Source organism: Oreochromis aureus, linkage group 16 (assembly GCF_013358895.1).
Source record: "Oreochromis aureus strain Israel breed Guangdong linkage group 16, ZZ_aureus, whole genome shotgun sequence".
In the NCBI taxonomy this organism is placed as follows: Eukaryota; Metazoa; Chordata; class Actinopteri; order Cichliformes; family Cichlidae; genus Oreochromis; species Oreochromis aureus.
Genome location: NC_052957.1, coordinates 2,940,019 through 2,965,956, shown reverse-complemented (window position 1 = coordinate 2,965,956; position 25,938 = coordinate 2,940,019). Strand labels below are relative to the sequence as shown.

The 25,938-nt window shown below is 41.3% G+C and overlaps 1 protein-coding gene across 3 annotated transcripts in view; it reads left to right on the top strand.

Annotated features, from left to right (window-relative positions):
- Positions 1–801: 801 nt before the first annotated feature.
- epb41l5 (erythrocyte membrane protein band 4.1 like 5) overlaps positions 802–25,938 on the top strand; it is a 37,083-nt gene continuing 11,946 nt past the window's right edge. The window contains exons 1-16 of one of the 3 annotated variants that reach the window (XM_031749484.2): positions 802–1,052; positions 2,443–2,654; positions 11,015–11,119; positions 12,012–12,054; positions 12,568–12,646; positions 12,794–12,838; positions 13,847–13,899; positions 17,872–17,992; positions 18,303–18,390; positions 18,591–18,679; positions 18,771–18,840; positions 20,976–21,145; positions 21,822–21,928; positions 22,876–22,894; positions 23,592–23,637; positions 23,907–24,025. In XM_031749484.2, coding sequence (XP_031605344.1) covers positions 2,475–2,654; positions 11,015–11,119; positions 12,012–12,054; positions 12,568–12,646; positions 12,794–12,838; positions 13,847–13,899; positions 17,872–17,992; positions 18,303–18,390; positions 18,591–18,679; positions 18,771–18,840; positions 20,976–21,145; positions 21,822–21,928; positions 22,876–22,894; positions 23,592–23,637; positions 23,907–24,025 — 1,334 coding nt within the window. In that variant the 5' untranslated portion in view covers positions 802–1,052; positions 2,443–2,474. The remainder of the gene's footprint in view (positions 1,053–2,442; positions 2,655–11,014; positions 11,120–12,011; positions 12,055–12,567; positions 12,647–12,793; positions 12,839–13,846; positions 13,900–17,871; positions 17,993–18,302; positions 18,391–18,590; positions 18,680–18,770; positions 18,841–20,975; positions 21,146–21,821; positions 21,929–22,875; positions 22,895–23,591; positions 23,638–23,906; positions 24,026–25,938) is intronic. The other 2 variants (XM_031749483.2, XM_031749485.2) reach the window with 2 other exon arrangements.

Here is a 25,938-nt window from a genome sequence, read left to right as displayed (position 1 = left end):
GAGTGATTGTTGGCAAAGCTTTAAAGCTGTAAAACCTTGAACATTAATATGCAAAAATCTGAAGACAGCTGAATCTTTTCAGATCTTAATCACAATAATATGGAAATTAATCAGGATAAGGCATTGTTTTAGCATTTTAAAGGCCTTTTGACAGAAGTCTGCCTGTGTACCTGGCCACAAAACCTCAAAGATGGGCTAAATTTAAAGGCACCCCTGTAGTCATATGTGCAGGGAACAAAACATTCATTTCAAATTAAACTGCATCAGTTTCTCAGAGGAGATGTTTGCTTTCCAAGTGCCTCTTTACGTCTAGGAGCCAAGAAAGTTAAACTTATTTACTTTCAGAGTAATTTCTCATGAAATTTGTCTTTTTCTTAAAAGGGTCATTTTCCGTTTTTCCACAGCAGTTTTACTATTCATTACTTTCTGTGTAGACATAGTAATAATGTTTGGGCACACCAATTCCCTTAAATGAACCAGCGGTTCCTACAGCAACCAGTAGGGGGTGCAGCTGTTAAATAGTGGCCGTACTTTGATTCAAGTTCAGAAAAATTAAATGAGTGGTTAAATCCTTAAGCGCTGCAGCGTTTCAAAAGCATGCCAGCTATTTCCAGTTACATGTTTACACATATCTGATTTTACGTGTACCAGCTCAGCAGCCCCTTTTTCTTCTCTCATAAATGAAGTAGAAACTGAAATAAAGTAAATATAAATTGCCAAGAAAATGACCGCTTAATGATTTTTTTGTTTGTTTGTTCCAAATGAGTAGAAAAGTTTAAAAAGAAAAGGTGTGTCGCTTTAAAAATGCTAATCAAGTCCCTTTCTTCGGGATTTGTCGTGACGTCACTTCCTGAGGAGCGCTTGCCTCCTACTTTTTGTTGGGACCTGGGAGAGAAAATTATCCCGCAGAGGCACCGAGGCGGAATAAAACAAGGAAAAGGAAGAAAAGAAAACAAGAAGTCACAAAGTGCGGAAATGTCCGAGGCTTCTGTTTAGCCGACTACGATGCAGGCGGGCGTCCTTTCACCGTGAATTCCCGCGAGGAGGTTTTTGTAAGTAGCCCATCATTCAGACGTCCTCGGATCCACAAGTGTCTACTGGAGCAAGTGTACGTCGGCTCTGGGCGCTAAACGCGGCGTTCGTTTTGTCGTGCGGGGTGCGCCTGCCCGGTCGGAGTCGTACTTCTTAAACGCATTCGTGGCTAACGGTTAGCCCGCGCGGTATAACGAACGCACACCTGTTGCTTTTGCTTACACCAGGTACTTCGGGCCTTAACTGGGTAAGGTTACCGATAAAGCTAGGGCTAATTTGGTTAATTAATGTTGATCCAGCGGATTTTTCAAATTATTTTAGGTCTGTTTCGGACTTTTTTTTAGGAGCTCTGGTTTACCGGGTGGCCTGAAGTCACAGGAAAAAAATGGAATATATTAAAAATACGCACACTTAAGGTCGATTACCGTTAGCAGCTGTTTTCAGACTCATTTAAAACGTAAACTCTAACTTTGTTTTGCCGTGTTTAACGTTACTTTGCCTTCTTGATGTCAAATAACATCGCACATATTTATTTTCTAGATTTATTGTTATATTAAAAAGCCTTCTCATCGATAAAATCCTCCCATCAGTGTTTATAATCTATTTGGGGATTCTGTTAGGTGGAAAGAAAATCATCTGTTTAACCGTGACACCAGGTAGATGGTTACCTGCGGTCAGTGATTACAGCCCCACCTTATCGGTTCTGTTTCCTTGACTAAATGAGCAGCATAACTACATACAAAGTGATATCAGCTCTATTTGAATGTCAGATTTTTGACAGCTTAGCATAAAATGTGTCACCTGTGCAGCTGTACACTCTAACCAGAGGACACACCTGTGTTCCTGTGGCTTAAAACTGTGACATCCATCCATGTTTTGCTGTTTATCCCAGCCTAGATCACAGCTGTGGGCCAGCTGTCTAAGCAGAAATCTCCAGACATGTTATCCAGACCTCCTGGGATGCCATCTAGTATTTCCCAGTTCAGTGGAGCACTTTACCTGGGCCAGTCACAGGGTTTCCCCCCCAGTTGGCTAAAAACCACTCAGGAGGCATCCTAGTCAGATGTCTGAAACACCTCAGCTGACTCCTTTCAGGTTGGAAGAGCAGTCATTCTACTTTGAGCTCCTCCCAACCCTGAAATGACAGAGTTCCTCACCCGATCTCTAAGAGAGGGCCCAAGCACCATTCAGAGGAAGCTCATTTCCACTACTTCTATCCGCCATCTCATTCTTTCAAGAACTACTGGAACTTGTGGCCATAGGGTGAGGTGTAGGAATGTAGATTGACAGTGGGCACTCCACCCTGGTTAGGCTGACGGCCATGGCTCGACTACAGACCAACTGCATACAAAACTTATACATTTCTACCTTAATTATTAAAAAAAAAATCTGTACACTCTTCGATTTCAGGTGCGTACAGGTGCCCTTCCTCTCCCCTCATCATGTTAAGTTTCCTGCGCAGGACGCTGGGGCGACGCTCCATCCGGAAACATGCAGAGAAAACCCGGCTACGAGAAGCCCAGCGGGCCACAACGCACATCCCTGCTGCTGGGGATGCAACGTCTATCATCACCTGCCGTGTGTCTCTGCTGGATGGGACAGACGTCAGTGTTGACTTACCGGTAAGGAGTTTTTAACGATACTTCCCATTGTGCCAGGAAACGTCTGTCAGCTCCTCATCGCACTGTCTTTGGTAATTATGATATTCATTGATAGTCATCAAAGCCTTTACATCTTAGAGAATTTCACTCTCTCTGCGCTCAGTCTTCTTTGAAACTGTCAGAAACTGGTGGATGTGAAGTTTTGGGAACATATGCAGACTTTCTCTGGGCCCCAGACCGGCTCCCGGTTTGTGGTTAGTTCAGGCAGAGAGTCCCGATTTGTTTATGCAGGTTCCTGTTATTTCTGGCCATTATGATCAATAAAAATATGGTTTAAAAAAACAAAAAAATGATGCACCAATACAAATCATTACAAAGTAATCAACAACAAGTGTTTAGATACAGGATGACTTGCTGCTCTGCTACATGTGCTGCATACAGTGCTGAGTATATTATAAAACAGACTGAGAGCTACTCTGCTGGACAAACTATATTATAACACCATTTCTAAATCACTAAAAGTATATTTTTCTGCATTATTCTTCAGGGATGAGGAAAACTAGCAGCTTACGAGAGAAAATAGACAAATTTCCTGGGGGGAAAAAAGAGCAAATTTACCAAAAAAAAGAACTCTGAAAACAAGTGGTGCTATTTTTTTTTTTTAATTAAGTCAAGTAAGCTTCACTTTTTAATATTAAGTTGTATAGAAATTCATAAGACTTTGATTATTGACTCATAAGAAATATTAGAAACAATGTTATAAAACCACCAATGCTCTTTACAGATATCACATTAAGTGACAGAACAAAATAAAACTGTCCTGAACTAACAACACTGGTCACTATGTTGTTGTACACTGTTGAAGACAACAAGTATGCCACCTGTGATAGGACAGCCACCTGATATTTAGATTGATATCAGCGCTCTAAAAATGTACTTAGCAAGGCTGAATAGCACGCTACAAAAATAAAAAATGACCCATTAACCAGCGCAGGCATGTGAGAGAGTCATCTTTTTGGACATGTCTTTATCCTTGCTCATCCTTAAAATTGACACCCTGTTAATAATAGCATAAACAGTCAGAGTGAATCATTCTTTGTGACTAATTGCCTTCAGATAGGCTCTTGACATAAACAGCAGAGTTCTTATGTGGTTATGAGAGCTGGAAAGTGAAAGCAGCGTACCGCTGACCACAGTGTGCCCGTGTCAGTGGAGCAGTCCTGTTAATCCTATGAAGCGCGTGCTCTCGTGCTCCTGATCACCTGTAATTCCATGATCCTCTCTGGAGAACACGCTTGGTCACATGACATGCTGGTCACCACTGCAGAGTTCACTCCTCCCGTCTCCTGCTCCTCTTTTTTCTCTTTTCTCTTTATTGCCTCACAGACGAGCGCCTTGCTGCACAGTGATAGTGATTACACTTCTAGGACAGTTTCCCCCTCGTGTGATTATTATTTTCCTGTCGCTTCATGTTCTTCCTCCCATGAGCCAAAACTCCAGTGAAGCCAGAAGCTTATCTTGAAATCTGTCTTGTATAAATTCCAAGGAAAATGTGCTCAGGAGAAGATCCTCCTCACTGTTACTGCCTGATTTCACTCTCCCTGTTGTATATGTTGTAGCTCAAACTGCCTGCTGCCAGCAGCAGTGCAGACCTCATTACAGGAATTTCTCATTTGCGAGCAGGAATGTGTTTTACTCAGCATATCTCACAGGTGATGTCACACATCTGAGCCCGTCCTCAGCCTGACCTGCCAAATCCTTAACATGTAATCCCTCCTACCAGCTCAGTATTGTGCACATGAAGAGAGAGTGCCATTGTTTTCTTACTCGGTCCCTTAGAGAGGAATGTTATCTGCTTGGACGCGCTCTCTTGGCCTCTTGTTTCTGCTTGGGAATTGATGATTACAGGAATGTTACTACTCCAGCCTGTGCTTGCATTCATACATCTAGAAACTCAGACGTTTGGTGTGTGTGTGAAAAACTTCTACAAATGCATTCCAGCAGGACCTTTTTCTTTATGTGGGGACTCGTTGTTTTACCCCTCCCCAAGATATGCTTATAGGTAGCTTCTGCAAACACTCCCATCTTATCATGCAGCACACTCTCAATGATTGGGCAGCAGCAGAAACACACTTGTTAACAGCCTTACTCAGTAGTCTCCTCACTCATTTAACTTTAGTTTGCAGTTACGATAATGTCCCCAGTTAGCTGAAATAATTTTAGTGTTATGTTTTTAAAACAAGCAGCTCAATCTTGGTCTTGTTTGCCCATCAAATTTTTCTCCAGAAGGCGTTTGACTCATCCTGTGTTCTTCTTGAGCATCCTAATCCGTTTCCTGTCAACTGAGGGTGATTGTTTGGGTCTTCCTCCAAACTTTGTGGTCACACGTCCAAATAAACTTACAGCTGTTTGAACTGATGATCGTGGAATCTGCGGTTGTTTAGAAATGGCTCCAAGAGATCTTCCCAATGTGTAAATGCACAAATCTCATCCTTAGATCTTAGAGTTCCTTAGACTTTCCTATTGTTCGGGAAGGTCCAAGGTCAATCTAATGACCGCACTCATTGGATTGGTCAGTGCTGTCAAACAAATCCTCTTTATTATGTTGACAAAGAGAAACTGCCAGTTGTAGTCAGTCACAATATTAACTTCTCATCAACTTAAAAACAAGTTCAGCACCGCTTATTAAAATATATTATTGTGGAATACAGAAGAATACAAATTAATTTAAACTTGTCCACCCCGTTTTTTTTTGTTTGTTTGTTTGTTTATTTAAGATGTATGCTGTACAATAATTTCACCCAGAAAAAGAACAGTTAAAAGAAATGATTATAGCCTCAAACGTCTGTAAACTTCTGGTCACAGCTGTAGTGGATGATTCTCACAGCTTTGCTGGAAATCCAGCTCAGCCTGCTGTGGTACTCGTGACACAGAGATCTGCTGATGGTGATTAATTTTCAGAGTCAAATTTTTCTTTAATCATCTATTTTTATCATTGAAATTGGAATATTTGTTTACAAAGCAAGCACAGACGCAGTCCATCAGTATGTTAGTCTCTGCAGTCTTTTCTTTCATGTCTGTTTCATATCTCATCCTGCTTTCATTAGATGTCATAGACGTCTCCCCTCTGTGCTCTGTCAGTGGTCCTGCCCTTCACCACTTTAAAGCCTGCCTAGTACAGAGCAGTACCTGTTGACAGACGCTGAGGTGCTGCTGAAGCTGGGGGTCTTTCTGATAACCTCATAATAAGCTGTGTCTCACCGGTGGGTTGGTCACTACAAAGTTATGCAGTTTTTCTCAGTGTAGTCATCAGAAAGATTAGTAAAGATTTGGACTAACAGGGATTTTCCAGTTAATCAGTTTGAGACACAGAGTCTGTGTTACCTTCTGTGACTGAAATCGAGTCCTGTTATTTTTGATCATTTGGAGCACACAAGTATCCGCTACGTTGGAGCTCATTACTTTCCAATAAAATTAAAAATAATTTCATTACAGTGCTGGTAATTTTGTTTTGACTCTGACTAAAGCCTCGTTGGGGGATGCCCGATTTCCTGTGTATGAAAAGCTGAATAATAATGAAAGCTGCTAAGGATACTTGGGAGAAAACAAAAGTGTATTTTAAGGGGTTACGGAAGCACAATTAAAACGTTGTGATGTTCAGGGAGGACCTTTTGTATTTGCCAGAATCTCTGTGTGTGTGTGTGTGTTAATGCAGAGTTTATTTATCAGTTTTAATTTGATGATCCAGATGAAAGAGAATTTTCCCGCCTTGCAGCAGAGCCCTACTGGGAAGTGTTGGCTACACCAGTGGCACAATGTTTAGTTAAAGAACTTAAAGAAAACTTGTTTCCTGTCGCTTTGGGAAGCCGTGATGGTTTGGAGAGGCTGTTGTTTTCCTTTGTTGTTCTATGCTGTTTGAACTGTTTCTCCTACGCTGCCAGCTACGCAGCACAGGGAGCCGAACTTTCATTATATTTCATACAAACAGTGTGAGCGTTCAGAGTGAAGCACAGAGCGAGGTTTAGAAGCAAACGCTTCAGCTTTCAGCCTCCAGATGTCTGCATTTCAGACACTGTTAATGATACACATGTTACACAGTTCATGATTCGTTTCTGGAGTTTTATGGTCCATATGGTTCAGTAAAACCTAAGTTCATTGTGACAAACATGAATATATATTCTTTGTATCTGTACTGACGTTGCTGTCCATTTAGCTTGTCTGTGTGTGTGAATGCAGACTTAAGAACTGATGCAGAGGGGGATGAGCATCAGTGACATCAGTTAAACCGATGGCTGTCCAAGTGTGTTGGACTTTTGAAGCAGATGTGAGATAATGTAACTGAAATGAATCAAGATCTGAAATTGCTAATTTAGCATCTGGAGGTGTTGTGTGAGCGCTAAAAATTAACCATGTTGTTGGTGTTATAACTTCAATGGTTAACTTCAGAAGTCGCTTTGTTTCACTTTGGATTTTTTACTCTCAAAGAGGAGAACTTTACACCCACAAGTACAGGTGCTCAGGAAATTCGGCCGTCTTTGGATCTACCATCATCACATTGTTAATGATGAAGTCTAACAAATCCAGATACAGAACCTCTCTCAGTGACAGCAATGAACCTGACTTTAATGCACTTAAAGCCCAAAACAGACCAGATTTCTCTCACTGAGTGAGAAATAAAAGAGAAGTAGCTGAAGTAATTAACAACAAGCAAAACAGCAGTAGCACTTTGTATTAAAAGAGCCTTTGAAATTTTACAAAAGCATGCACGTGCACGCAACAGTCCCAGTTTGTCATGTGGACTCTTGGGGAAAATGAACTGCCCACCCTGCTGCAGAGGCCTCATTAACAGAACCTGCAGCTGCTCTTTCAACCACTCAGTCAACTTTCAGGTTTGTGTGACAGAAGTGTTAGTTAGCTGTTGTTGCTCTCTGCATTTATACTGTGTCGGCCATCGAAGCCCTCTCTTCGTCCCAGTCTGCCTCTGCAGACTTCTCACAGCGGAGGCTCTAAGGTAGAGTTTAAAGTTGACCAATTTTGCTATAATTGAGCAGCGCTACTTCACAGCTGAGGATAATAATGTCAGAAGACCTTTGGACAAAGAGCGGGCTGGATTGTAAACAGGTTCATCGCTCATAATCATATGATTTACGATGCTTGTAAATGAACTTTTATATTGGATCCCTGTTTTGGATCTCTAATTCTAATCTGCTCTGTATTTCACTCACAGCTGTTTGTAAGAGGCTCTCTGTGCTCCTGCTCTCACGTGTCTGTGCTTCACACATTCATTTGCATTGTTTAAAACAGTGGTTTTTAAACATTTTGAGCTTTAGGTATAACAAAGGGAAACCAGAATTTGAAGCCACACCTGTATTCATATGTGAAGTCCCTTCTTCTCTAAGGCACAGACTTTTTTTGGGCCTCTCTGCTAGCGTATGCCCTCCATGCATCACCTTAACGTGGCTTTAGGTTCAGACCTTGTCCTCCTCTACATCTCTCTCAGGGTGGTGTTTCTCAGTGTCGGTGTAGTTTGCTTGGTGACATATTGGCATCCCAAGTCAGACTTAAGCTAAAGCAGACTAAAATTTCTACCACCTGAGTAGTGTGGATTGGCTCAGTGGGCGAAGGTTCCCTTGGACTCAAAGTAAAAAAAAAAATCTCAAATCACTATAGTGTGTTTTAACACACCGACTGGGAACCAGTGGTCTAAACGTCTGGCACCAGGTGTCAGCTTAGACATCATAAAAGTAACTTAGGTAGGCAGAAATGCTATGTGCCCCTTCTCAATGCTACAGTTGGTTTCCTTTATTCTTTTGAGATGTTCGAGTGGCTGTAAATACACACTGAATAGGATCCATACCTCACTGGTTTACCATCTCTGGTTCTTGTATGTAAGACCCCCCCAGGCCAAAGGATCCTTCCCTTTTGGACGTTTATCCCCTTCCTTATGTTAAGTTTACACCACTGCCAGCAGCTACCCCACCCTATCACCTCCACTGACCTTCTTTTGTCTGTAGTACGAGAGAAAAGGTCAAACCCTTTTTTTGCTTTTTGAATGGAGTATTTAAGAATAGACTAAATTTACATGCATGCAAACACTCGAATCATGTTTTTCTTTCTAAAATAACCGTGTAACGCTTCTACTCATCTTAGATATTGTTTCCTTTTCTTTTATGGACACATTGCTCCCCTGGCTGCTTGGTTGGACTTGTACTGCAGTAGTTGATATCGGTTAAAGACTTCTTTTGTCATTAAACAATCTGAGTGTCTCAGAGGGAGAACTGTGTGCTTACAGGGAGGCAGAAAGACTGCAAAGACTCTAACAATGCTACACACACACACACACACACACACACACACACACACACACACACACACACACACACACACACACACACACACACACAATGAGTCCTTTGTACTCCCTCTCCCAGGGTACTGTAGGGGTGCGGTATGCCTCGTCGGCTATGCCAGCTAGCATGGGGCCAGCCCCCCTGTGCTGCCCAGGAGCTCTCTTGGGATCTCTGTGTGTGTGTGTGTGTGTGTGTGTGTGTGTGTGTGTGTGTGAGATTGAGGCAATCCTGCTTAAGCCTTTTACTCATTCTTAGTTCTTAAACACTTAACTCATTTCTGGAAATAACATTTTGCACATAGTTGTTGCGTTATAGCCTCAGAAAGGATGTCATGTAACTGGTTTGGTTCGTCTGTTTGGTCGCATGAAGTGAGATAAATGGGAAACTCTAGGACTAGTATGCTAGAAACAATGTTACCTGGCACATGGAAAAGTACTGTGGCATCCAGGGAACGTTCACCACATGACTGTTTTTGATTTAAATAAAAAGGCTTGTGCTCCAATAACTGGGGGGTGGTGAAACCTGGTAAACAGTTAAAGCTACACCTGTTTGATCAAATAATTCCAACTTTCTTATTATGGACGAACAGATGCTGCCAGCTCGATCAGGCAGTGGTGACCAATAGGGCTGGGCTATATCATACCGTTCATGGTAATACCGGTGTAATTTTGGGCAACGATAGGAAAATGAAATATCGCGATAGAATGTGGGTAAAACGCGCATGCGCAGTGCCTATGTTTACATACGCACAAGGGCGGTGACGGAGAATGAGAAGAGCGAAAGCTGATCGTTGAATGAAACGGATGAACCAGAATGTGTTTGTAAAAATGCTGCAACTTCAGTGGTGTGGAACTGGTTTAGCTTTCGTCCGTCAGATACACAACAAAGCACTATTTTTGGTAGCGCATGCTAGCGGGCCGTCGTTATTACCGTGTTGTTTGGAAAATACGGCACACTTAGAATCAATCCTTTGATTTTTTCTGAAAATCGACAGTGTCCCTTATAATCCCGTGTGCCTTATGTATGAATTCTGGTTGTGTTTACTGACCTCGAAACGATTTTATGTACACGGCGCTCAAATCTGTCAAATGTTTTAGTACGACTTTGCTAAGTTACGAAGCTGCACCGCTGGATGGATTGTCAGAGCATTACAACTATCGTAGGCAGGAGCCTCGCGGAGTGATACGTACTGTGCTTCAACATAATATTACTGTATTGTGTGTGTATAACCCCTTTTTAAGTTTTGTGGATATTATACATGGTTATGCTGAGGATATGTCGGCCAGTTTCCACTGGAAATGCCTTTTGGTTAAACTGTCAGCGAGGAATTTGCACTGTTACATTTTTATATAACTTTAATGCACATAAAAAACAGCTGCTTGTTTAAGTGAAAATACATTGATGGGGTTTTTTGCACTAATAAAGTTGTGGAGTTGTAAAGTATTTTGTCTAGTGTCAATTGTATCGTCAGTTATATCGTTATCGCAAATTTTCAAATGCATATCGTGATAAATATTTTTGGTCATATCGCCCTGCTCTAGTGACCAATTGGTACCGATTTTATGGGCTGATTCTAAACTCTCAAATGAGAGGACGAGGACAACGGTGGAGCTGCAGGTTGATCTCGGATGCACACAAAGCTTCTATTATGGGATGTGACTGCTCCTCATGGAAATGTGAGACTGAGAGAAGAGCGGTGTATATTTGAGAGATATTTCCCAGTCCCAACGTGAACGCAGGCAGTGACTGGTACGGCCTCGTCAGAGAGGGCAACACCTATTCAGCTTCTGACAGCTTGACATTTTCTCTAATCTCTTCCACACAAGTCGGAATGTATTCCAGGGAATTATATTATTTCCAATAAAACCTATAAAAGTTTTCAGAGCTGCAGGCATTGCAAAGACTGTGATCAAATAATCAGTTTTATCATTTATAAACTTCATGGAGGCCGAGATGACCCTAATTTTCATTAATGTGCTGACACAAGAACACTAAAGTCTTTTTTTCTTTTTCGTGTGTTTCCCTCAACAGAAAAAAGCCAAAGGCGAGGAGCTGTTTGAGCAGATCATGTACCATCTGGACATTGTTGAGAAAGACTACTTTGGAATACGCTTCATGGACTCGGCACAAGTTCCAGTAAGGATGGAGGGTGTCTTTTCACTCTGTATTGGTTGTCTTTGTTTGTTTATTTATTTAATTATTTATCCCCCATTACAGATATTGGATCTTGTGTTGATGTATAAAAAGTAAATGTTTACACACCGTTTGTTTACTTTTTTTTAACTTTTAGCACTTGTGTTATGAGAAAATATACATCTAATTGTATTTGTTGGGTAAGGAGTTCATTTTAATTTCTGACTGTATTATAGTAAATATCAAAAATTTAAATATCTATTCTTTATCTGTATGTTCCTGACGTATAATTCTGTGTCATGCTTTTATTTGATATCATACCAAGTGTCTCTGACAGTCGTGTTTTAGCCACACTGGCATCATATCCCACATTACTGCTCTCCCAGGAAGGGTTGAGACACAGACTTTCGCTTTCAGGGCTTAAAGGCTTGATCCACTCTGGGAGTCGGGCTGTCCTCTTACACAAACAGTTTGAAGTCATCGGTCTCTCGGGGACTCTGTTCCTTCACAGGGAAACTCAAAGGCAGGCAAACAGGAGGGAGGTTTAGAGCGCTGGGAGAGGGAGGGCTGCAATAAGGAATGTGGGGGAGAGAGATGAGAGAGTGCTGTGAGTTCCTCTGTTATCTATCTCTGTCTCTGACATGGACAGACACCTCCCTCTCTCTAACATAGTTCATGCCTCGCAGAGCCTGAACTTCCAAGAAGAAACCTCGAAGAACAGCGCACTTACTAACCAATTAACTTAACTGGTCACTTTGTATCAGTTGCACAAATCAGTGCTTAATGTTTGTGTTCAATAAAAGCACACATGTAGTAATGTTGCTGTTGGCTTTCATCTCAGTTTTGCTAAACTTTGCTGTATTGATTTAATTGTTGCTACTTTGTATTCTTTCAGCATTGGCTTGATGTCACAAAAAGTATCAAGAAACAAGTGAAAAGTGAGTATTACAGCCCAAACACATTGATTCCTGTGTGAAGAGCATGTTTACATTTTTGGAAGAGTTCAGATTAATTAGTGCGTGCGTGCGTTTCTGGACTCACTGTGGTCTGTCTAGTCTTTAAGTCAGGTTTGCTAAATTGTCCCTGCAGTTTAAATGTTGCAGAATATAATTGTGATGGTGCGTTCACACCAAACATAAAGTAAAGTTTTTGTACGGCACGGTTGCATTCACATTTATCCTGGGCGAGACGAACAGAGTGAAATCAACATCTGAACGATTTAAAATATTCTCTTGCAAAAAAAAGTAAATATATTTTCACTGTGTTACGTGGCAGAAACTCACCAGCTGGGATTCTCCTGCCGACGTCACCATCACAAGTGGATTTCTTTGAAATGTCTTTGCTGTTAGAGGCCAATACGACTGTGTTCATGTGAATAACATGAGGCACACCATTACACACTATTGTGTTCTTAAATTTCATAAATATCTTTTTTTTATTCTTCCTTTTAGTTGGCCCTCCTTACTGCCTTCACATGAGAGTCAAGTTCTACTCCTCAGAGCCGAACAACCTGCACGAGGAGCTCACCAGGTGGGTTTAGACACCCACACCTACATTTCTTTCCTCACACTCACATTTTAAAATCCCACTGTAGTGAACTTTAAAGGAAGTCACCGTTTTGCCATCCACCGCTCAGAAGGATAAAATATCTGATAATTTCGTTCTGTTTTCTTTCAGATATCTTTTTGTGTTGCAGCTGAAACAAGACCTCCTCAGTGGCAAGTATGTAACTTCTTTTTCTTGTACACATGAAGCACTTTTTAGCATTTGCATGTTTTAAGTTGTCAGGTGTTAAAAATGATGCCTGTTCCCATATTTGTTCTTTACATTCTGAGGTTTCTTCTGCTTGTTCAGAGCAGAAAATGATCAGCATTTTTCAGCCACGCGCTGTGATGCAGCGCCTCTCTGCTCGAGCACTCAAAGCATTTTTACACGGGAACATTTCCCTGACAGCTGTTAATACAGCTGTGCTGTAACTGTGTTTGGTAACTAAACAATCCTGCACTGTAGCCTTTGAATTGCTTTAAGTAAGAAGCTTTATTAATTACCAAGGCGTGGACAGCTTTTCAGTCAGGAATGAAAGTTGGAACGTTTGGCTTACTGAAGGGACACGGAGACATTTACATAGGACTTACCTGCATTTATTTAAAGGTCAAACTACGTTAGGTTTTACTTCTGGTTCAAAATATAAATTTAAGGATTGTGCAGTTTCTTGAGCTTTGAAATGTATATGTAAGCTTAAAGCTCAGTGTGCTCTGCAGACTGTCCTCAGTCATAGTTTCTAATCTCTGACTAGTTAAAATGAACTTCTCCTGCTCAGATGTGATCCTTTTATAAATGTTGGGTTTGCAGTTTTTTTCCTTGTAAGCTTAACGTCAGGTTACTGAGGAGTTTGTTATTAACAACAGCTCGTCAAACAGGTAAATTCACTGGGTAAGAGAGATGTTGGCTGCGTGCGGAGGACGTCTACAAATCTCTGAAGTGTGCGAAATTTGTAATATCTTTATAGTTTACACAGATCTGATGAGACACTCGACTGTTGAACTCTGGTTAATGTCTTTAAATGTGAATCCTTTGTGTTGGTTTTCTTTGCCCTGTAACCTTTAGAGCCTTACAGGATTATATATCATTGGAGTATCGGTGCCTTCATTCAGTCATTAAATGGAGATTAAAATATGGAAATCTGATTTCCTTTCACTGTGACTGATGTTTGCACGTCTGTATTTTTAGGCTCGAATGTCCGTTTGACACAGCGGTGGAGTTGGCTGCCTTCTCACTACAGGGTAAGCACATCAGTGTTTCACACACAGAGCTTATGTTTTATGCAGATGGTGATTGTTCTGGTCTGGAGATTCAGCGCAGCTTAGAAAGTTACTGCAGCCAGATCTTACAGCAGCTGGAGAACTTTAGTCCATGCAAACTAAACGAGGCTGTAGAACTGTAGCTTCAAATGCTAACTTGATGATCTTGGTGAGGTTGTGTGCCAACGAGGCTCTCCCATCACAGATGCATACAGAGCAGCCTGGGTGCGTCTGATGTGTCCCTGTTTAACGAATGTGTATTTGATCTGGAACCAGTCATGGCAGTCTTTGACTTGCACTCCTACCGAGCAGCTGAAATGAGCTCATACCTTCACACACCTGCAGTAGCTGTTTCATAAGTCTACTGTTTACCTGCAGGAGCATTGTGAGAGGTGCTGCAGAGGAGCAAAGACTGAGTCAGTGGAGACATTTATGGAATGGGCTTGCGTGCACCAACCCTTGTGTGCTCACACTTACACATGGTCATTGTGGGTAAATGCCAGCTCATTAGTGCTCGATCCTCTTCTGAGGCCCCCTAATCCAGCACCCTTTCTGCCTTCTCTCTGCCCCTCAGCTGAGCTTTCTCCCTTTATCTTCAACTTTTTCACATTTATGTTGTTGGTCCACATTTAGGGATAGGGTAAAGTTATATTTTCTCCCCTTTATCCCGAGGCTTAGCTCACAGCTGGACTAGCTAAACACTGAAGATCAGCAAACCCGAGCTGCTTCTGTGTACCCAAACACTGCAGATCAGTTGTAATCACGACTCTTTCTTTCCCTTCTGTTTGTGTCCAGTGAGACAATTTTCTGTGTGACAGTTTATTTCTTATGTTGTCAGCTGGAATACCCGTTACCTCATTGGACACTTTTAGGTGGGTGATTCAGTATAAAACCAGTTAAATCTGAGAAATTCATGCATACAGTAGTGTTCAGAAGTCTCGAGCAACCCCTCATTTCTTTATATTTTGCTTCAATGGAGCCAGACTTTCCTGTAATTTTCAAAGTGCTCTTTCTTTGGACAATGGCTGCTTTTTCTCTTGCTTTCAGTCCAATCCTTGTACCCGACCGTTTTCAGGGAAATGTTTTTGTTTAAGCCGCGTAACTCTGACCTCTAAATCATTCAGGCACTCAAAGACTCCTAACTCAGTGTTGTGTCTACACATAAGAGGAAACATAGCAAAGAACCAATTTTAAATTTAATCTTTGTCTTTGTTACAAGCAGCCGGCCACAGAAACTGATCATTTCTTCTCTTCTTTACTTCAGAAAATGGCAAAGATAACACAGACTGGCATAAAACAATACTTTTGCACCTGCAAGGTGGTTTTTCCAGAGAGCTGTTTGCTGAAAACGTGACATATCTTAGTGTAGACAAGCAGCAAACAAAAGGTGATGTGGACGTGTCTACAGTAGAGATGGCACGATCCCACTTTTTTATGTCCGATACCGATATCATAAATTTGGATATCTGCTGATACCGATGTGAATCCGATATAGTGTGTTTTTTAATCAATAAAACTGTTTTTTTAATATCTTGCTGCATTTTGTATAAGTTCATACTGACGTTTAAATAAACAACAACACTAAAACTATTCTGTTATACCTGTATGTAAAAAATACACTGCACCCAAAATATTTCATAGTTCAGCAACACTGGTCAATCTGATAAACTTAAACCTGCTCCATCCTCCCTATTCTGGTATTTTAAAGAGTACTTAGCAGAAATATTAAATAACCTAACTAATAGGGTTGCAAACTCCCAGCAAATAAAAATAGGGAACCACCCCCCACCCTCCACCTCATGATGCTTAATCGACGTAATCAACTTTAATTTGATGCAGGGTGAAAAAAAAAAAATGAACAGAAATCAATTATATTTCAAGAATAATTAAATAGATTCAACATCTTTCTTCAACAGAATTGCAGACTGCACAGATGGTACCTTCCCAAAGGAAAAGTACTATAGCTTACTCGGGTATATAGACTTAACAGTTACTATATACAGTAATGGACTTCTATACATTTACATCAGATTAAAACTTTGGGTGTAAGATTCAGATAATTATTTATTAAAAGCTAGACATTTTAAATGAGAATAAGAAAGAAAAGTATGTCTTTGTGCTCCCTTTTCCCTGTTCATGCCCTATCGGCCCCCCTGGCTAAACTTTGCTAGATCCGCCCCTGCACAGTTACCAGCCGTCAGCTACCTAGAAAAGGATCCTGGTGTAGAAAGTAATATTAAATAAATTCTAACAACAGCTTATCAAGCTTAAACGTGCTGCTGTTGTTCAGCCGCTGGTTTCCTCTTTCTGGTGCAAAGTGGGCCAAAAACAAAGAAGAGAGACGGACTCGCGACAGAAAAGCCGATCAGCTGATCATTGATCAGTTTCATGATTGAAGTAGCAGCAGGAGAGGGAGAGAGAGAGGCAGTCGCTCCATATATCGGTTGTTAAGCTTAACGTGGGAACGCTTTACAAACATTCAGAGATGAACTTACACACTTGCTTTACTTCTCTCTGGGATAACTTCGGAGATTAAATGCTGGTTTGGTAGCGAGGCTACAAATACACACAGCCGCTCTATCACGTGATGCACACTGCTCCAACGTGCTACGGTTATGAGCCGAGTTACGCCGTGTCGCAAGTTTTGTGAGGTGTTTTCTTGATATTTAATGGATCGGATTACATTTTTTATTTCTCTCCGATATCCGATCCAGTAATTTACGTCAGTATCGGACCGATACTGATACGTAATATCGGATCGGTCCATCTCTAGTCTACAGCAGATGAACAGTATCTGAAAGTCAAGTTCTTAAGAAACAAGAAAAGACCCGACACAGGAGCTGAGAGATGCATCTGGAGCTTCATCTGATCCATGTACAGAAATGGTTTCAGTGGTAATGAACTATCAAGCAATTGTGCAAACTGTCTTCATGCCTTAAATACTGTGTTTCCATGTATGTTTGAACATTTCTATAAATTGTTGAACCCCTTTCCTATTTTCCTAGAAAAATGTAAAGAACAGATTTATTTTTATGAATTCATTTAATTATTAGTTTAATTTTTTTTAACCCTTCTAAGCCCATCGGAGCGTGCACGTTCTGATTTGCGTAACTATTTTTAATTCCCACTAGAAGTGCAACCACATAAGCTAGCGCTATAATTTCTTTTGCATATGAAACCAAAGGAGTTGCACTTACATATCATGCATTCAACTTGTCCCAAGTCACCGTTTCCTTCCACATATGGCTTTGCAAAAATTGCTGATCCGATCAGCTGTTCATAGCACTTCTGCATTAGAATAAACATCAGGGCGAACTATTGCATGTCTACCATTACCTGCAAAAACTGGAAGTGACATCATTTTTCATGGGAAATGTAGTTTTTTTCCCACTACAGGGCCTTTCAAAGGTTTACTGGGGTTTTTGAAAATCGTGTTTGACTTTATGGCTTTTTGTATAGTTTCTGGGAAGCTTAATTTCACTGTTGGAAATAGTTTATTATGATGAACATGCTGTTTTTATGCAAATTGGGCACAGTAATATTTATTTTGTTTTTCCTGCAGTTTATAAAAATTGGTGAAATACATTTCCTGTGGTTGGAAAGTATTTTGGGCAACTTTTTTGCATTTACAGTTTTGATGGATAAACCTGAAATTTCTGTAACTAGAAATGTGTGTTTACAAAAACAATTTTTTATGTAGTTACTATGGACTTCATGCATATATATTTATTAAAATTTGAGATATAATGGTTGTATTGATGTATAGCAACTTGAAATGTTCCCAAAAACGGGACACAGCAGGTAAAAATATAAAGATAAGCTCTGGCTCTTGGTTCTGTGGTGGAGAGCCTCATGTGTGCTTCCTGGGGTTGAATTTGGGATTTTGGTAAAATGCTGAATGGGGGAAAAAAATATTCCATCATTAACCGTAAAGATGCGTCTGTGTGTTTGCAGCTGAGTTGGGCGACTGTGATCCATTAGAACACAATTTGGATCTCGTGTCAGAATTTCGCTTCATGCCTGAGCAGACAGAGGAGATGGAGCTGGCTATATATAACGCATGGAAGGAGTGCAGGTAAGTGTGTCATTGTTATTCAGGTAGTGTCTTTGTGAGCACAGGTATAAAGTCATGTAATACCAACGCTGCCATAGACATCAAACATCTTGGGACTGCACTTTCATTTTTTTTTTTATGTAGTTCGCACAAAGTTGTTTTAAATCACAACAGAAGGTAAAGACCCGACGATTAAAGGGATCCCCAACGATCAGATGAGGTCACAGCTGGCTTGGGGGATGAGGAGGCAAAGGGAAAGCACGTGAAGCGGTGGGAGGGGAGGAGGGGAGTGTAGTCTGATGCATTTGTGTTTCCTCCTCACCTTTTTCAGAGGTCAGACACCAGCCCAGGCTGAGATCAACTACCTGAATAAAGCCAAGTGGCTCGAAATGTACGGGGTGGACATGCATATGGTGAAGGTAAGTGGCGCGTCTTTCTGTACCATTTACACACACATCAAGCACACATAGGATTCCAAACAGGAAGTGCCCTTGATGAAAGACAGGAAGAGAAAGGAATGTGCATCGCAACATTACCATATGATAAGATCATAATGTGAGGTCTTTGGTGTGTCTTCTTTCTTCTCTCTTCCTGTCTTTTCATCACTTCTGCCCTGCAGGCTCGAGATGGTAACGAGTACAGCCTGGGCCTGACACCCACTGGAGTTCTGGTGTTTGAAGGACAAACTAAGATCGGCCTTTTCTTCTGGTACGTTTCATTCAGACCGAATTCACTTTATTTTTCATGCTTTATAGACGTACTTTTTATTTTGTCCTGCCTTCCTGTGTGACTGTCGTAGGCCCAAGATCACTCGTCTGGATTTCAAGAAGAGCAAACTGACGCTTGTGGTCGTGGAGGATGATGATCAGGTGATCACGAGCGCACACACACGACGTACACATGACGGGCAGCAGACCGTGGAGAATACGGAGTAGATGGGCAGTAGAAACAAAATAAAACCAGGTGTAAAAAATGTTTAACTGAAATTTTAGAAAAATGGATAAGACCTAACTCCTGTGCTTACAAGACTAAATTAATTCAAAATATAGATAAAATGTCTTTAACTGTAACACCTGCCAGTGTGATCACGTTATTCAGCACATTAAGTGCGAGCAGGTGTTTTTATGTGTGCGTTAGGCTGCAAAGTCTCCATTACTGTGGCTGTTCTAATTTTTCACTCTGACTCATAATAAACACAAATAAAAGCTAAACTAAAAAAACTTTTAATGAAGCTAAACTAAAGTGAAAAAAAAATCAAAATGTAATAAGAATAAAAGCTAATTTAACAAAATTTAAACCTTTTTATTAACTCTGGTTTTGGTTGCTGCACGTTTGTTCCTGTCAGAACAAACTTTTACCATTTTTCTCAGCTTGTCTGGTTGAAGTAAATTACAAAATATCAGACGCTTTAAAAGCTAAACTTTACTTTGCAGCTGTAACTCTACACTGTTCGATCTAATGAAACTCACTGAACACATCTAATGTGTCCGCTTCCACAAAGAAACACGAATCAGGATGAATTTCAGCTTTTTGAGAAAAGTTCATCTTACAGTGTAAAATCATTATCCTGAATCCTTTCATAAAATTCCAACAAACAACAAATTTTTTGTTTCTTAACAAAGAAAAATCCCCCCCAAAAAACTTTGATGTTGTTCCCAATCCATATTATAACAGAGAGGTGTGTGTGTGTGTGTGTGTGTGTGTGTGTGTGTGTGTGTGTGTGTGTGTGTGTGTGTGTGTGTGTGTGTGTGTGTGTGTGTGAGCGTCTGTTTGTGTCCATCCCTCGGGTCTTTGACTGAGGTTAATAAAGGAGCCTGCCCCCTCTGGTATTTCTGGTATGCACCCCCCAAACCTACCAACACACACACACACACACACACACACACACACACACACACACACACACACACACACACATTCTTGTTTTGTTGTCTTAGCAAGGACATGTAATTGACATAATGCTTTCCCTGACCATCAAAAATGAATGCCTTACCCTAAACCTAACCATAACCTAATTGTAACCCTGACATTAAAAACACATTTTGAGCCTCAAAAAATACCTTCAAACTTCTGAGGATCAGCGTGTGTGTCCTCACAAGTATAGTGGAATACCAGTTTCTGGTCCTCACAAAGATGTCTAAACAGGTAGATGTGCGCACACACACACACACACACACACACAGAGTTTTCACCTCCTAACTCTGTCCTTTAACAAATGTATGCTGTAGTAATGTGATGCACACACAGACATTTTGACAGTAAACCCGTCTGCCCGGGTGGAGGAAGAGAAGCAGTCACTTCCCCTTTTTGCTGAAACCCCTGTTGTGTAAAGGATGTTGTGTTTTTCCCCTTTGGAGTGGGAGGTTATGGTGTAGCTTCATGCATGTGTGAAATACCAGAAGTACACCTGAGAATGGATGAAAATGCAGAAACAGTGTGACTGGCACTGGCCCGGCTCCAGGTCTTGTAACTGGCTGCAGTGCCAGGCGGGCTTTCATCTATGTCTCTCTGAGAAATCGGATTAATGAAGCAGCACCTGCGATGGTGGTACAGCCGTTCATTCCTCACATATCTGTCCCCTTCTGCAAGGAAAGCTCTGATTGTACTCCACCGCAGACGCGAAAAGCTCGAGGTTCGATGGCCAAGTAGTCATTCCTATTGCTCTTCAGTAAGTCTATGCATGCCTAATGTACATGCATAGTTGAGGCATGTAATGTAGACGTGGAAAAAAATAATCAAAACTTGTGCAGTTTTTCCAGTAATGCTTCCATTGATCAATAGGGGGCGGTAAAATGCAGTGACTTTAAAATGTACTTTAAACATCAGATTCATCATAAAAATTGTAAATAAAAATAAAAACATCATTGGCTTGTTTGAGTCCTTTTTACCTGCCAGGTCACTGCCACGGTGTCAAGTTCTACTCCAACTGCAGAAGTTCTCACAATTTGCTCTAATGATGTCAAACTGCTTTAGTAGAGTCCAACCCTGTCCCAATCCTCCTCAGGGTAAAGAGCAGGAGCACACCTTTGTCTTCAGGATGGACCACCCCAAGGCCTGTAAGCATCTCTGGAAGTGTGCTGTGGAGCATCACGCTTTCTTTAGGCTGAGAGGACCTGTGCAGAAGAACTCTGCACGCTCTGGATTCATACGCATGGGCTCACGCTTCAGATACAGGTGAGAGATGCACAGCCAGTGCAGTTTATAGGATGTGGTTGTTCAGAGTCACGGAGTCTTTTTGTCTATATGGTCTTAATCAGTTTTACATAACGTTTAGCCTTACATCCCAGATCATTAAAAATATAATTCCCAAGCTTTTTTAAAAAAGGGAATCAGAGCTAAAATTAGGATTTTAGCTCTGAGAAATATGGTTGTGGTGGGAAACGTGTGCAGTTAGACTTAAACGTAAACCGGGGATTATGGCAGACTGCTCGAGATTAATATGTCAGAAATTTGATGTGTTTGTTTGTCATTGTGCGCCAAGAAGACAGTCTCAGATTGACAAACAGTACTTAATCATTCTCTATACATGCAAGTAGCCCATGTGTGTACACACAGATACTTGCAGTGGTACTGACAGGCACTCAGTATCAACATGCTGCAGAAGCAAGCTGCTTCCCAACTGTGTGTTTAAACATTACCCAGTTGGATAAGCACGGGCAGTAATGTTGATTTAACACGGGGGTTGAAGGGGTTTGTTGTTAATGAAAGGTTATCGCCTGGATGCTTTCAGGGTTCAGCAGGGGTCATTGCTGCGCCTGTTTTTGTCACAGAGCATCATTAAGAAATAAATGTTTGTTGGGAACAAATAGTGTTTGCAACTGTAAAGAAATTCTTGTGTTTGCACGATCAGCGGCAAGACTGAATACCAGACAACAAAGGCCAGCAAAGCAAGGCGCTCAGCATCGTTTGAGCGGAGACCAAGCAGACGCTACTCGAGAAGAACCATGCACAACAGAGGTGAGCAGTCGCACACATACCTGCACAGCCTGAAACGTGACAGTCAGCATTAACACTCACGGGAACAAATATTCATGTAAGCATGCATCACAACATCAGGTGGAAATATTTTATAGTAGAAAGTATTCTTGTGACATTTTTCTCGTCAGTTTAACAGCTAAAAATTAAAAACACTGACTGATTGGCCACAAAGGAATTCCACCTGTGAGCTGAATGAATAAGAGCTAAAGTAGTTGGGAAGGCGTGCACCTGTGCACACAAGGTCCCCCTCTATGTGCACTGCGTACGCTTGGGCAATAAAGTTGTAACAAAAGCTCGAGAAGCTTCCTGAGGACACAAACTAACAGAGCTTTAGAAATCCTCTGCTCCTTGTGTAAAAAGCATATGATGACCTGCTCGCCCCACTTAGGCAGAACTAGTACTGTTTTTTTTTTTTCTCCGTGATTGGAGAAAAAAAACAGTACTCCTCATCACCCGAGCAGTGCCCCCTGGAGTAGCTGTGTGAAGGCTAATGTAGTCTCCAAGATGAGCATCATGCCAGGGGGCCTTTGTGTTGCAGGGTCTGGAAAAACCAGTTAGTACTGGAGGAAGGATGGAAGGAGAGGTCCTTAAAGAAAAGCTGCCCAGAGTACAGAGTAGCTCACCTTTCAGGGTGATCTTACAGAACATGAGTAACCTGCTGTAACCTCACGTGCCCCTCGCTAAAACTGCAACTATAACACAGGCACACTGTGCACCAGTGTAAATGCTGGAAATGGCCTCGACCCTTCGTGCAGGCTGCACTGTAGCTTTACTTGTATTAAACTCAGACGCTTCTACAAAGAAATGAATTAAGGGTCTAAATGTTGGTTCAGTATGAACAAGAGCAAAAACAGTCATGTCTGCTGTAAACAAACAGCATTATTCATGTGGACACAGTTCTTAATGTGTTTTCTTTGCTTTTCCAGGACCGTTCAACCCACCAGAGTGAGTACAGTGACGTATAAGTCTGTTCTTGTACATTTAAGATACTTTATTTGTCCTCTTTTTTCCGACCATTTTCACATTAATGTGTGTAAATGTTATATCTCATTTATTGATTATATGGAGGCTTTCTTTCTGAACACCCATATTGGGTCACATGATATAAATTTATCTGTAGAGATTTTCACCGTTTTCAGTTTAATCATCAGGCTGAGCTATGATCTCGACACAGAGCCTTTTGTTACAGGCGTGTGTGTGTGGGCTAAGGCGTGATGTCAGCTGTAGCTTTAAGCTGTCGTGGGAACTGAGCTGCTGAGTCAAAGCATTTATGATAAATGAGACTGTGTCAAATGGATGAAGACTTGCTGTCTTAATTATTTATGAGGGTTTTCAAATTGCCTTAAATTAAAACTTTATCATAATTTAAGACAACTTTTATGTTTTCATTGTTCCATCCTGCATGTGTCCTGCAGGCTAGAAGCTCCACAAACAGTTTGCCACCAATGATGGTCGCTCACCCAAATTTGCAAAACTTTAAAACTTTATTTCTTAAATGTTCTTAGCCGTTTTGGGGTTTTTTGGGGGGTTTTTTATTAGAGAAACATTTCAGTTGCTTGCAGTGTAAAACCAAATAAACTATATTGAGAATGCTTGAGCAGAGCTGTTTGCTCTTTAAATAAAATCAGTTTCTTTCTCTCAGGGCTCTTTCCTCAGGCAATGGAGTCACTTCCAGAAAAGACAACAAGGTGAGGAGAAAAACTGCTGTTTTTTTAATTCCTCCACTGTTATCTGGGGAAAAAGAACAGCAGTGAAACAGAACAGCAGCTTTAGATGTTATCACTGAGAGAGCAAATGAAGTCCTGTGAATAGATGCAGTTTGATGATAAAAGATTTCAGCCGTTCGTGCACATGTTCCTTCTTTTTCTCAGTCATTTTAATATCCCCAGGTTTAATCATCCGTTCGGCCATCTTTGTGCATGTGTAGCTTTAACTTGTTTGCTCTGTGCTCCTCCAGGTGACCCCCAGCAGAAGTGCATGGTCAGCCATGCCTGTGGTCAGCCCGGTTGCTGCTTCTGCCCATGGACCAATGGAGATCGAGGCTCTGCCCAGGAGTCCTGGGGGAGAAAAAAGAAGGTTGGTACCTGCACATTTAAAGATTTCAGCCTCACTTCTTTTGCATTTCAACCTCTAGATCTTTAATTTTTTGAGCTCATCTTTCTCCCTGACGAGCATTTTAGAAAACTGAATCAGGATTTTAAAGTTAATTCCTTTTTTTGAATGTCGGTGACGACTTACAGCTGCTCATTGATGTATGAACGAAAGATGCAGGAAGACACACAGCAAAAAGATTTGGGTTAAAAATAAGGGAGGGCCACTCACCTGATTCCTTTTAAATGTTTTAACTGTTTCCTGATTGTTGATTGGAGAAAAAAAAAGCCATGATACTGGCCTCATCGTGCTGTGAGAATACTTTTTTCATGTAAGACCACGAGTATGGAACGACCCCAGAGTGGACAGGCAGCAGAGATGGGCAGGAGGACGTGGATGATGACAGTTTTTATCTTTCTACTGTATTTTTTTACTCCCATCATTCAGCCTCAGAGCGATGTTTAAATAATTTCAGGCTTCTTTCTGTGATTTGATCTGTTATTTATGGATTTATTGTGTGTGTGAATGAACACAAATGTGCATTTGCATGAATGTATGTAAGCATCCAGCTTTGTTATAAACCTCCCGTGTTTCCTTGTGTGTTCCAGTATGATTATGTACTGAGGATAATTGTCTGGCAGCACGCTGGTAGGTACAGTCAGACTGAACATTGACATGCTCTCGCTTTAACCAATCATTCGCTGTGCACTATCGGCTTTGAGACTGTGGCTTTGGAAATGGGTTTTCTTGCACCGAACAGACAACAATTCTGCTGTTTGTTCCCTTTTGATCAGCATGGAATGCCAGCAAATCGGTGCCGGGAATGATGTTGTGATTTGGGCTGCTGTGCGGGAATTAGCGACGTGATTTCAGCTTCGGATCTATTCTCTTTGATACTGTTGGTGCTTTGTAGTGTGTAGGTATCCTTTCTTTTTTTCTTCTGATGTCATTCTGAGCATCCTGTGAACCACCAACCTCATACTGGAAAACTTTAGGGAAAGCACCAGAACAACAGCTGTGTGTGAATCGGTGTTTATTTACGGATGATTTGTCAGATATATCTTATCCCCAGAAGAGACCTCGGCTTTATGCTGGAAAATCCTCGTATAAAAGAGTGAATGTTTCTGACCCGCATACAAGAAGGCTCGTTCGGATTAGCAGCTCAGGCTGAAACCATTTCTGCTCAGCTATAAAACAGGACTTCCTGTCACGTCTGTGGTGCACTGGCTCATTTTTGTTTTTAGACTTAAACAATAATCCTGGCTCACGTCAGCGTGGTGTGTTTCCGTGAATGTGAGTCATTTGTACCCTCGGCTAAAGAGATTCAGAGCGGTTTACCAATTAGTTTACCATTACTGTAAATGATGCCCAGTAGGAAAAAAACCTAATTGTCCTTTAAATTGACATAAGACATAATCTTAAATCAGGCCAAAGCATTTACATGGCCTCAGTCTGCAGACTGTAAATACCTAATATACCCTGAAAATGAGTTTATGTAAGTTTATTTATTCACTCGATTTTTTTCATAAAAATCTCAGCATTCCTGCTCTCACATAGATAAAAATGATGATGTTACACATTTCCTGTTTTTACCCCTCAGCCATAAAAGGCTGATCAGGTATTGGCGTCACCTGCTGGCCAGGCGGCGTGGACGCCCAAGTTTGTGAATGCGATAACTCGAGAATGAGGCGACGTAGGATTGTGACACTGATACCGTAAGCCCCTGTACTGAGGGGCTGAGGTAGAGCACTGACAGCTGCCAGTATTTTTAGAGCTTTTAGGAAAGATTAAGTTTGCGTCTGATGCCATCGTTTCAGCGACACGTACGGGCCAGCGATGCTCTGTTCTTGAGGCGATGCTGTCGAGCCTTCAGGGACTTCTGCATCATTAAAAATGTT